Below are 12,702 nucleotides of genomic sequence, written 5' to 3' on the forward strand. Positions count from 1 at the left end.
AAACACATGAAAAATGTGGGTCACAACACTCAGTTCCCCCATCCAAAGTACCTGGTCATGTTTTCCTAGTATGGCCCATCACAGGAAGGACAATTTTTGTACAAACTTCTGTGGTTTGTAACATCAGTTTATGCTTTAACTGAGAGAAAGTGAACTCAAATTGAGGGGCAGAAAAAGTTTGTCTTTGCACAGTGGGCAAAACCCATCATCACGGGTGCTGGAAATGTAGAGCATGAGAGTTGCTTTATTATGAGGGTACAACCAGCCAGAATTCCCCCAGCCTGAGCAACTCAGAAATTCAGAGCAACTCCTCCAAAGAATGAGGGAAGACTGAAATTCTGACAAAATAACCCCAGACTTTCCCAGTTTCCAAACCAGCCTGGAAAACAGAGGCACCAGGAGAGGCTGTGAGACTCCAGTCAGGCTGGAATGCAGGGAGAGAAGAGCTTGGAGAGGATTGGAGAGAAAAGCAGGAGAAGGAAGGTCACCCCAGCATCAGACTGATCCCAGAGCTCTGGGGAGTTTCCAGAGGATCCCACCCGTGCTGGGGGTGTCCCCTCCCTGCCCCCAGGCTGTGACAGGGACACTGAGCTGGGTACAGGTTGCAGGAACAGCTGAGCTCATCATTCCTTCAGAAGGGAGGGCTTGGCTGAAGGCTCTCCATTAAAAAAGGCAAATAAGATCATTTGGTTCAATATAAAATGAATTAAAGTAAATTAAACTGCAGGAGCCATGTGGCCTGCAGAGGCTTCCATTGTTGTGCACACATCAAGGGCAGCTTTTCATTTGCACTGCTAAGGAATGACAGCTTGAGGGGGGTGGAATTCAAAATCAGGAAATAAATAATAAAAAGACACACTTGCCAAAGACTTCACTTAGGAAATCCCAGGTGCCTGCAAGCCTCCCATCCCCTCCTCATGTTGTTGTCAGCAATCTGAGCTGCAGAAGTGAGTGAAACATGGGGGGAGGGAGAAGGAAAATCAAACCAAATAGGACTGTAAGGAACTGTTAGCCCAAGTTCTTGCATCTGTGTGTCTCTGTGCCTACAGGGGACAGAGATACCATGGACATTTTAATACAAAGGCCCTAAATAAGGGTTTTCTCTTCCTGCTCAGTGCAGAGCCAAGTTAGAGGGGACTGCATTTCCAGGAGAGGGAAAATGCAGGAGAGCAGTGACATTGCCCCCTTTCTGCAGCTTTGAACATACTTGCTTGGTGGTTTGTTCCAGTTGATTGTTTGATTAGTGCTTTTTATTTTTAAAGTACCATCTCATCAAGTCTGGTCAGAGAAAACTTGGTCTGGATTTGTCAGCAATTGCAAATTCTGCACTTGGACCTTGGACAAAAACCCTTCTTCAGGTGCACATCATATTTCCTGTCATAGCTGGACACAGCTCTGCCAGGGAACCTGGCACATTAATTTCCATCTTCCTTCTGAAACTGCACCTTTTTTTTTTTTTTTTGTTCTAATGGAAGAAAAGGCTCTTGGAGCATTTGAGTCCTCTCAAAATACAGAAGCAATAAAAAACTCACTGGGAGCTGGCTCATAGATGATGTTGAATAAAATATACCCAGGCAAAGATGTTCCTGGTCCTTGTCTGTGCAATATGGAATTTATTGTGGCTGAAGAAGTGTCACCCATGGGCAGGTGACAGCCCATCCTCTCTGGCCTTGCTCCTCTTTGGGGGAGCTCACTCACAAACAGATTCACTCTTCATGGAGCAGCCTGAGCTTGGCTCCTCTTGAGCCACAGGAACTCCAGGATGTTCTGCAAAGGCTTCTCCCTGCTGCAGCTGGGACTGATGTGCTGTCCCAGAGTCAGGAGTGTGGGATTCATTATTTACAAAAGTAAAAAGCCAACTGAAGCACAAGAGCAGGTGCTGAGGAGTGGGGACTCCTCTGTCCCCCTCCCTAAACTTGCTTTGCAAATCACTTCTACTGAACTTGTTAAAAATCATTGCTCTTCAGTGTTTTCCCAGTTTATCTTTCCAGTTTCAGACACAAAAGATGTGATTTTCAGAGCCTTTTAAATTCTCAATTTCCCCTCTAGTCCCACCTTGCCATTACTCCTCATTGGTCCTGCATGGATTTTCACCAGCATCCTCCATGCCACAGTGCTGTTTGCTGTGTAAATCTGGGAATTTTCTCTTTTACTGCTCCTACCCAGCACTTGATCTGTTGGCACCATGACCTGGAATCTCAGCAGAGCCTGCTCTCCTCTGATCCAAATTGCCAGCAGGACTCCAAAGCTTTTTCAAGCATGTTTCAGAATATGCCCTAATGCTGCTGCTGGCAGCAGAACAAGTGAGACTTGGAGCTTCCCTCGAGTGCTAATCACACCTTGCAGTTGCCTCATTGCAACGTGTCTGTCTCACTTCTGCCTGCCCCACTCTGATTCCACTCTGTCAGTCCTTGCTGTGCCTCTGTTCCTTGTGGGAGGCACAGCCTTATGGCAAAGGAGCTGCACACAGCCCTGGGGGAGTCAGCATTCCCCCTGCTGCTGCAGCCTGCCCCCTGTGCTGTGTCTAGCTTGGGATTCAGTTTTTAATTACACTGTTCCAGGTTATTTTGCTGGGAGACTTCTCCCCTCCATCACCACGCCCCAAGGATGAAGGTGAGGGATGGAAAGAAGCTCTTGCAGCAACTGGAAAGTTCACAGGAAACAAAGAGAAGAAAATTCTACAAGTTCAAGTTGAGTTGCTACACTGGAGAATTAAATCCTGTCCTTTACTTTGCCAAGTAATTCCTGTGTGAGTCTAGAGAAGTCAGGGGTCCAGCTTTTAATGGTAATGTGATCTAGAAAATGAAGTGCTTTATAAAAAATCTAATCCCAGCACCTCAGCTTGGACACCAAAGCAACCTTGTCTTGACCTTTGTCTTTGTGTGTCTCAGGTTCTCATTTAGAAAATGCAGAGAAAAGCTGTCCCTGAGGTCAGCCAGCAGCATGAAAATAAAGGGGTTTTAAAAGTGTTTTCTGTAGTGCTGATGTTGTAAAGGGACTGAAGAAATTCCAGGAATGTGCTCCTCTGGGCAGAGCTCAAATGGCAGGAAGGGATCAGATGCAGATCTGCCATCAGGTGGTGAGGATGGAACAAAATACCCAGAAATTCCATTGTCTCCATGCAAAACCAGCCAGTGCAGTACAGGCTGAAACTCTGCATGTACAGAAGGGAAAGTGCAATTGTGTGAAAATGCTGAATTCCCTTCTTTCAAAAGAAGTTTTGAGCTATAGAAATGGTATTTCTGTGTGGTGAAGGAGGTTCAGAAAAATGGGGGGATTATATCCCAGTCATTGACTTGTGTTTTTAACTGAGCTCTGAAAAAAAAAAAAGAATCAAAATTTCACCATGTGGTATCTGAGGCTCATCAGCAGAGCTGCTAAAATTAGATCCCAGCACAGCCCTTCCCCACGTGTGCTAATGAAGTGTTTGATAGCAGCAGCAGCAGCTCCCTCAGAGGAAGCAGGGCCAGCACTGCCCTCCTCACTTCTTGGGCAGGCTGAATTAACCCTTGATGGGAGCAGAGCCTTTCTGCTCTCCCTGCCCCCACCTTCATCAGGAGCCAGAATTCCAGCTCATATCTTATTTAATCTCTGCAGTTCAGCTCCCACACTGTCCAGTCCTGCACAGGGCTGGCTCACAGGCCCACCAGAAAGATTCTGCTGATCTTAGAGAGCTCTTCAACCTCTCTACATTCCAGAGAAAATTCCCAGATTTACACAGCTTTTTCTGACATAGGAAAACTCACCTGATAGAAACAGACCTTGCTTTATTTCAAGCTGTCGTGCCAAGCACAGGAGAAATAATTATGTTTGTGCTTTATATAGCACACAGTTGTAATCTTGAAGGAAAAAAAAAGCTGGTGTATTTTAGCAGAATTTTTCAGACAAAATACAGCTGAGACAAAGATCTGACTTTGAAAAGTGTAACCTAGATAGCCAAGAGATAACAGAGCTGAGCAGTGGCAGACAGGTGTGTTGAGTGTGCTCCCACTGATGGGTGCTGTCTGCAGTAAGTTGCTGCTATCAGAAATCTGCATTTTACTGCTGAAACTGTAGGGAACAATCCTCATTTTCCAAGCTTCTGGCTCAGAAGGAGGGCCTCACTTCTGCATCAGCCCTTTGTAGAATTATTTCTGATTTTCTGGCACTTTTCCGAGTTTAAAGAAGGGGCTGGTGTGGTGCACTGAGATGCCTGAAGTTTTTAGTTCTCTTCAAGTGATGCTCAGCTGCCCTGCTGGAATCACTCTAAACCTACCAACATTTATGGTCAGGTGGGTGCTGCTAAGGGGCTGCAGGGAGGGATGCATCCCTTAAAACATCACTTCACTCTTGGGAGGCTGTCAGCAAGTTTCTAGCTGCTAAAACATTCTGCTACCCTGCAGTTACCACTGGAAACTGGAGATAGGGGAGTTCTGGCAGCTCTGGGGAGGGTGCAGGAGTTGTGGCTGGATGCTGAAGTTTGTCACTCGATGCCACTGCCACCTCCAGAGCCTGGCTGTGCCCCAGGGCTGTGCCCAGCTTTGCTCACAGGTGTGCACTCGGGGCTCTTGGTGCTCAGAGGTTGTGTTGGAGCAGAGTTCCAGCCGGGATGCAGGATGCTGTGGATGCAGGATGCAGGATGCTGTGGGATGCAGGATGCAGCAGCTCTGGCTGATGCAATGGGACAGCAAGCAGTGACCTGTCCCAGCCAGCAGCAGGGATGGATGGAGGGTGGGAGGGATGAGAGCAGAAAGCAAAATTCGCTGCCTTTACCTTGCTGGGAGCTTTCATCAGAGCCCTGTGGAGGGACACGGTGACAGCGTTGTCATTTCTGCCCCAGCAACGCCCAAAATAAACCATGATGGCATCGCAGCGGCGGGCTGGGAGAGGCCGGAGCGCTAATTGCATAAATTGGGGCGGTCCCGAGCCCGGACTGCTGCGGCTGCTGCCCGGGGCTGTGCGGGGAGGGGATGGAGGGGGGCGGGAATGGGATGGGATGGAAGGGGAATGGGGATGGGGTGGGGTTGGATGGGGATGATGGGGATGGGGATGGGGATGGGAGTGGGAGTGGGATGGGGATGGGGATGAGGATAGAGATGAGATGGGCATGGAGGGGGGATGGGATGAGAAGGGGAGAGGGAATGGGGAGGGGGTGGAGGGGGGATGGGGTGGGGATGGCAATGGGATGGGATGGAAGGGGAATGGGGATGGGGATGGGGATGGGAATGGGGATGGGGATGGGGATGGGGATGGGGATGGGGATGGGGATGGGGATGGGGATGGGGAAGAGATAGTGTGGGGATTGGGATAGAAGGGGGATGGGATGGGATGGAGATGAGGATGGGATGAGGATGAGGATGGGATGGGGGGAGGATGGGGATGGAGTGGGGATGGGGAGGGGAGAGGAGATGGAATGGGGATGGGATGGGGTGGGGATCGGGATGGGGATGAGGATAGAGATAGAATGGGGATGGAGGGGGGATGGGATGGGGCTGGAGGGGGATGGGATGGGGCGGGGGAGGGGAGGGGGAGGAGGGGATGGGATGGAAGAGGGATGGGGAAGGGGATGGAGATGGAGAAGGGATGGGGTGGGGTGGGGATCGAAATGAGGTGGGGTTGGGATGGGGATGGAGGGGGGATGGGGATAGGATTCGGATGGGAGGGAGGGCAGGGAAGCAGCCGGGTGGGTCCGATAGCAGGCGCTGGTGTGACCTCAGTGGCGTCCCGGGGGACATGAGCTCATGAGCAGAGCTGCGGGGAGGATTGGATTGTCGGGAGCAGCAGGATGGCCTGCGAGTGATCTCATCCAGCCCCCGGGGAAGGGCGCTGGCTGCTGCCAGCCCGGCTGCAGGACTCCATCCCCATCCCCACCTCAGCAATTAGTGATTGGCCTGCGATGACATCACTGATGACAGAGCTAACTGGGACAGCACAGCAAAATTCCAGGGGAATTTCCCCTTCTCCAGGAGCTTAGCAGATAAAAGGATTTTGACAGGACAAACCCAAATCTTTCAGCCCAGATAATGTCTGCATTAAGCGTCCTTCTGGGCTCGTTTGCCACCAGCTGTCCCTGTAAACAGCGTGGGACAAAACAAACTGAGGGTGGCCCTAAATGAGACACTTATTCAGGCTTTGGTGAAGGTTGACAAAGGATGCTGCCCATTCTTTGAGTCTCTTTTGAGAGAGAAGCATTTGAAACAGCGCACTTCCCCCTCCCCACCTTTCCTTCCTTGAGCTCTTCAGGAAGGTTTGGTCCCTTTGAGTTTTAAATGCCCTGAGGGTTTAATTTCCAGTTTTTTTATCTGTGCACTGCCCAAGAGCCAACACCCACCTGAGGGGGAGAGGAAGAATGCTGTCAAACATAATGAATTTATTTGGGATTACCTAAAAAGTTGTCAGGAAGGCTGGGGCCACTTTACATTTAATCCCTGTACCTTCAGAAGGGCTGTAAGGTCAGAGATAAATTTGCTTTCCTTTTCTCACTAATAATAATATCTGCAGTTTACATTATATGAATCCTATATGAATATTAACCTTTGTTTTTCTGCAGCATCGTCCAGACACACAATTTATTACCCATCCATAACCTGCTCTAAAATTTATAATTCCAAAATGCTGCATAGCAGATTTCATTGATTTCAAATTTCAAGTTTAACAGTAAAAACCCAAGTGAATATTTTAGTGATTTGTTTTGCTGGTGTTCAGCTGAGCCCTGTGGAGGAATGAAGGGGTATTTGTCCTGTCTGGGCACAGAGCTGAGGGGCTGCAGAGAAAGCTACATCTCTGGAGTGTGGTCTCTGCACCATTTCACAGGGCACTGATCAGTGAACACCAGCCCTGCACAAATGAAATGTTCTTCTTTTGACTTCCTGATAATGGCCATGGTCTCACTTGCCTGGTTGTCTTGCAGGGAAAGTTTTATCTGATTATTGAGGAGCTGAGCCAGCTGTTCCGCTCGCTGGTGCCCATCCAGCTGTGGTACAAATACATCATGGGGGATGATCCCTCCAGCAGCTACTTCCTGGGTGGCATCCTCATCATCATGTACAGCCTCTGCAAGGTGAGCAGCACCTCCTCAACATTCCCTGAGAGCAGGGCCAGGGGAGCAGCACAGCTGAAGGGACAAATGCTCCTGTTGCTTGTGGCTGTCCCTGCCCAGGAACACCTCTCTTCCTTCAGCTGCCAAAGGCATTTGCTGCCCAGCATGTGGGCACTGCTGGGCTGGGGGAGGATCTGAGCCTGCTCCCAGGGTTGCATCAGACTCATGAAGTCATTGCTGCTCTGCTCATCCCTCTCTGCAGAGGCTGCAGGAGGAGGGGAGCTGGTCCTGGGGGAGCTGCACACCTCCAGGTGTCACACAAAACAGGCTGCAGACACTCCTGGGTGTCTCTAAGCTTTCCTCTGCCACTCACAGCTCTGAGTGCAGCAGGGAGGGAAAGCAGCAGCCAAGTCCTGCCTGGATAAAACAGGTCCCATTCCAGGCCCTGCTCTGCTGACACAAGTGAGGGACAGGAGTAATTCAGGTTTCCTCAAAAACAGGAGCACAAAGTTGGTACAAATGTAAATGAGTAGGTGTGATTTAGTCAGAGGAGTCCCAGGTGTAGAAATAATTGTATTTCTAGTGCTGTGTGTTGAACCCTGCCCAGGGGCAGGGCAGTAGCTGAAGCAAACTCTGATAAACCAGAGGTTCACCCCTCTGAGAAGGGCCAGGCTTGCTCCATCCCACATCCCTGTCTGTGCCTGTGGCTCTGCAGGAGCAGCCTGAAAATGAAGAATAGAGAATATATGAGGGGCTGAAGAATGGAGAATACATCTGAGCTGGAAACAGCTGAGAGGAGCAGAGCAATGCTGAATGACAGAGGATGGTGCAGGAATAGGGTCCTGCAGCCCCTCCTGTCCAGGGCTTTACAATTCTTGTGAGCAAATCAGGCAGAGGAGGCCATGGCCAGTGAGGTGATGTGGTCACAGCAGGCCTGAGCCCCAGCCAGGAGCAGGACAGGCAGTGCCAGGACAGGAGCAGCTCCCTGCACACCCCCCTGCTTCTCTCCCTGTGCTGGGGGAAGGACTGGGGGCCTTTGCAGAGGTGTCATTGCCTGGACCCACTGCAGTATCCACCCCTCCCTGCAGGCCACAGGTGGACAAGAACAGGTTTAAAGTGATCTTTCCTGTCCCCTGCTTGCAAAAATAACTCAACCCCTGGAACAGGGATGCAGTTCCAGGTGCCATTTCTTGCTCCTGGAGGAGCCCTCAGAGAGGGAAGGTGCTGGTGGGGAATTCTGCTCCTTGGAGCAAGGGGAGCCAAGCTCAAAAGCACAGCTGGCAGGAAAGGGCCTCCCCAGGCAGGGGCAGAGTCCAGGAGCTGCAGGGCAGAGCCCAGCAGTGAGGCAGGCTCAGGGGAGGATGAGGAGGGTGCAGAGCAGGGGGACACCTCCAGAGCATAGCTCAGTGTATGGTTTGAACAGAGAGGTGTCTGCTAAGGAAGGCAGGAGAATGTAACCCCCCTTCCCTCTGAATTATTATAAAGTTGAAATTAAGGGGCTCTCAGGCAAAGATATGGGAGTAGGAATAACAGTTCTTTATTAGGGAAGAAAATAAAAAATAAAATAATACAGTAATACAAAACAACACTGCCAGAGTGAGAGCAGTCCCTGTCCCCTGTGTGTCAGGGGGTGGCACAGCCCCATCCCATGGGGGCTCAGCCCTCCTGCAGTGCCAGCTGTGCTGCTGCTGGAGCAGGGATCCTGCACAAGGGGGGAGTTTTCCTCTGCAGCTCCAGGGCTGCTGGAGATGGGCCTGGGCTCCCTCTGGCCATGCAGGGCAGCAGAAGCTGCTCCTCTGGCAATGCACTGGGCAAAGGCTGCTGTGCTGTGCCAGGCTCACATTGGATCCAGGTAGGAATGCTTGGCTCCTCCCCTGGGCGCAGCATCTCCCCATGGGATGCTGGAATTGGATCAGCCCTGCAGGGACACTCAGTGGCCATGGACAGCAGAGATCTCCTGCAGGGAGGATTGGCTGGGGGAGAGATAAAGGAAAACTGCCCCATGGACAGCAGAGAACTGCCCCAGCTCTGACAGATGGGACATAGAACACACACCCACAGCCACATCCTGCATTTCCAGCCTAAAACACTCAGCCATGAGCTGAGACCTCCAGGGCTGAGCTGAGCTGGAGCTGCTGTGCCCAGGGGCTGTGGGAGGAGAGCCCAGGTGAGGCTCCTCAGGGCCTGGCACAGGTGGGAGCAGCTCCTTAGGGGTTAACTTGATCTTCGTGTCCTGTGAAGCCTTTACAGGGAGTGTTGGGCTGATCTAGCTTGGAAAAGCAGCTTCATTTTGGGAAGTTTGTGTCCAGGTCAGAGCCAGCCCTGTGCACACCAGGCCTTTGCCTGGGACTGGAAGGACAGGGGGAGCTCCTCTGCCAGTGCAGGGCACAGAGCCCTGGCTGTGCCCATCCCATTGCCAGTCCCCAGAGCTGCAGGACCAGCTCCTTGCCTGAGACACTGAAAATATCCCCAGAGGAGCCCACATTAGCAAAGCCACAAACCACATTAGAAAAACCACAGAAGCCAATTTGGCACTGAGAGCTCCTGTGCTCCTGGCAAAATCCCAGGGCTGGGCTGGGGCTGTGTCCCCTTCCCTGCACAAAGGGCAGGAGCACTTGCAGGAGGCTGCTGGGAGCTGGGCTGGTGCCTCTGTCTGCCCTGTGGAGCCAGGAGCCTCTGCTTTTGGTGGAGAAATCCCAGCTGTTCACGCACAGAGCACCCAGGTTGGGTTTTTTGCCTGTCCTGAGCAGCAGCACACCCTGTGTGTGTGACCCAGCTGTGAAGGGATGGTACAACAAAAAATGGGTGAGAAATGGGTGTTTGCCCTCTGAAACACACAGCTTTTGGGTGTGCAGGGAGCTCCAGAGGGAAAGAAATGAGGGGGGATGTGGGCTGGGAGAGAGGAGACATCAGAGCAAAGGCACTGGAGTTGTGCTGTCAGCAAAGCAAGCAGGAAAAGCTGGGAGTTGCACGGGGAAGGAAGGAAGGAAGGAAGGAAGGAGGGGGCTAACCCCATCCTCAGCAGGAAATGGGGTGTCTGAGGCAGGGGCAGCCCCAGCTGGAGGCATTACTGGAAGGAGCCCTGAGCCCCGTGGGTGCTGCCTGGAATCATTCTTGGTGCTGCATTTGCTTCCCCTTGCGTTGCAGGATGAGCTCATTGGCATTCCCTGCACTGAGCCCACTCCATCCCTCACCAAAACCACTTCAGCACAGAAAGGCAGCTCCTCTGTGCCTGTGCTCTGCTGCCCCAGCTCTGCAGCTGCAGCCCCACAGCCTCCCCTGCCTCAGGGGGCAGCAGCAGCTCCTGCTGGGCCACCAGCCCCAGCTGCTCCTTGCACTGTCACTGCTCACATCTTCTTTAGTTCACTGAGCTTTCCCTGTGCTCTGCCTGCAGGCAGGAGAAACCTGATAGACTGGGTTAGGTTTTCAGGCTTTTCCCTTCTTCCTCCTTTTTCCTTTTCCCCCTTTCCTTTTCCTCCCTTTCCTTTTTCTCCCTTTCCTTTTTCTCCCTTTCCTTTTTCCCCTTTCCTTTCCTTTCCTTTCCTTTCCTTTCCTTTCCTTTCCTTTCCTTTCCTTTCCTTTCCTTTCCTTTCCTTTCCTTTCCTTTCCTTTCCTTTCCTTTCCTTTCCTTTCCTTTCCTTTCCTTTCCTTTCCTTTCCTTTCCTTTCCTTTCCTTTCCTTTCCTTTCCTTTCCTTTCCTTTCCTTTCCTTCCCTTCCCTTTCCCTTTCCCTTTCCCTTTCCCTTTCCCTTTCCCTTTCCCTTTCCCTTTCCCTTTCCCTTTCCCTTTCCCTTTCCCTTTCCTTTCCTTTCCTTTCCTTTCCTTTCCTTTCCTTTCCTTTCCCTTTCCTCCCTTTCCCTTTCCCTTTCCCTTTCCCTTCTCTTCTTTTTTCCTCCCCTTTCCCTTCTCTATGGGAGCAGCTCCATTTTAGCCCTTCCCTGCCTAATGGGATGGACAATTGTCCCCAGCCCAGCCTGGTGCCAGCCCCCTCTGTGTCCTCTAAAGTCCCCACTTTGCAGTCAGCTGCTCCCAGAGCTTTTCTGGCCACCCTTCCCCACTGTCAATTCCCATTTATTACATATTTCATGATCACCATGAAATCTTTTTTGGCACCATTGTTACTTTTTCCCCTCTGAGTATCCATTTGGAGAATGTTTGTTGAGTTTCTGGACTCAACACACACACACACAGAGGTTTTGTGAAAATGATCTAAAATGGGGTGTTATTTTTGCAGTCTTTTGACATCTGTGGCCGTGTGGGAAGTGTCAGGAAGGCACTGAAGGTCCTTTGCACCCCCAGGTAAGGAGTTAAATGTGGAGGAGCAGTCCCAGAGGTGGCACCTTGTTCCTGCTGAATGATAAAAATTGAAAATTGCTCAGGACCACGGAATAAAACAATGTTAGCCCATGGATAGATAAGCTGGGGGCTCCTGTCAGGGACATCAGGGACCTTTTCTGCCATCTGCCCTGCCCCAGCTGTGCTGGGAGATTGTTCCTGTTCTGATTGGAGGCTCTGTGTAATGTGGATTAATCCAACTGCAAGGAGCTGACAAAACTTTGTATGCAGAGTGTGGGAAGGACTTTGTGGTGCCTGAAGTGCAGAAACAGATCCTGCAGGGCACAGGAATTATCCCAGGCACTGCATTCCACAGGGCTGATATTTAGATCTGCTGCAGTGAGTTCCATTTTAAAAGGGTAAAATCAAAGGCTGTAGAGGAAAAAAACCTCATCAAAGTTTGGTAGAGCTTATCTTGCTTATTCCCTGGGCTTGGGCTGGTCATTTTCCCTCAGCAGGTTTCTGTTTGCCCTAAATCTCTTACAGTGGGAACAGCAACATTTCCCTTCCCTGTATCTAAAGGGGAAGTGGGCAGCCTGTGGGTGCTGCTGCTGTTTCTCTTTCTTCCATTGTCTCCTGCTTGCTAATAATAATAATAATCCCTCCTTCCATCTAAACACCCCTGCAAATGATGCTGAATTAATCCTCTCAGCTCCCTGTTGAGCTCATTAAATTCCATTATCCTTGCTGCACAAGTGGAGGCCCTAAAAGATGGAGTCAGCTGCAGGGGAAAGGCAGACAGGGAGCAGAGATCTCCCTTCCCCACACTGCTGTCCCTGTGGGGAATCTGGGGTGAAAAGCAATCTTTGTACACATTTACCCTTCCAATCCTTTGACCTGGGGTTTGTTTTTTCCCCCCCTGTCCCTGCCAGACCTATGGGGTCCGTGCCACGAGCCAGCAGTGCAGTGAGGCAGGAGACATCTGTGCCATCTGCCAGGCAGAGTTCAGGGAACCTCTGATCCTTCTGTGCCAGGTAAGACCCCCAGAGTGCCCTGCTGCCATTCCCTCAGTGAGCTCCTGCAGTGGGGAGAGGCACAGCCAGCCTGGGAACGCCTGCAGGCCTCTGCTGCCTCCTGATCCAGCTCCTGGTGGCTGTTGTATTACTGCATTTTTAGTTTATTTTATTTTTTCCCTAATGAAGGACTGTTAGTCCTACTCCCATATCTTAGCCTGAGAGCCCCTTAATTTCCAAGATTATCACAATTCAGAGGGAGGGGGTTTCCATTTTCCATTTCAGGGGAGGAAATTGCCCTGAGTAACCACTGGGTTGTGGCAGCTGGGGGGTGACTCTGGCTGTGGGGCAGGGGCTGCAATGGGCAGTGCAGACCCTGGGGCTACACTGAGCAGAG

General features: G+C 51.1%; 1 protein-coding gene across 8 annotated transcripts in view; it reads left to right on the forward strand.

Annotated features, from left to right (window-relative positions):
* The window catches only part of RNFT2 (ring finger protein, transmembrane 2), a 33,569-nt gene that overhangs the window by 14,838 nt on the left and 6,029 nt on the right, over nt 1-12,702 (forward strand). For 6 of the 8 annotated variants that reach the window (XR_008508686.1, XR_008508684.1, XR_008508685.1 and 3 more), the window contains exons 8-10: nt 6,890-7,039; nt 11,252-11,313; nt 12,221-12,326. Coding sequence is in view for 5 of the 8 variants with exons in the window: in XM_054516774.1 (XP_054372749.1) it covers nt 6,890-7,039; nt 11,252-11,313; nt 12,221-12,326 (318 nt within the window). In the remaining 3 variants the exon portion in view is untranslated. The remainder of the gene's footprint in view (nt 1-6,889; nt 7,040-11,251; nt 11,314-12,220; nt 12,327-12,702) is intronic. The other 2 variants (XM_054516777.1, XM_054516778.1) reach the window with 2 other exon arrangements.

Source organism: Molothrus ater, chromosome 18, assembly GCF_012460135.2.
Source record: "Molothrus ater isolate BHLD 08-10-18 breed brown headed cowbird chromosome 18, BPBGC_Mater_1.1, whole genome shotgun sequence".
Taxonomy (NCBI): domain Eukaryota; kingdom Metazoa; phylum Chordata; class Aves; order Passeriformes; family Icteridae; genus Molothrus; species Molothrus ater.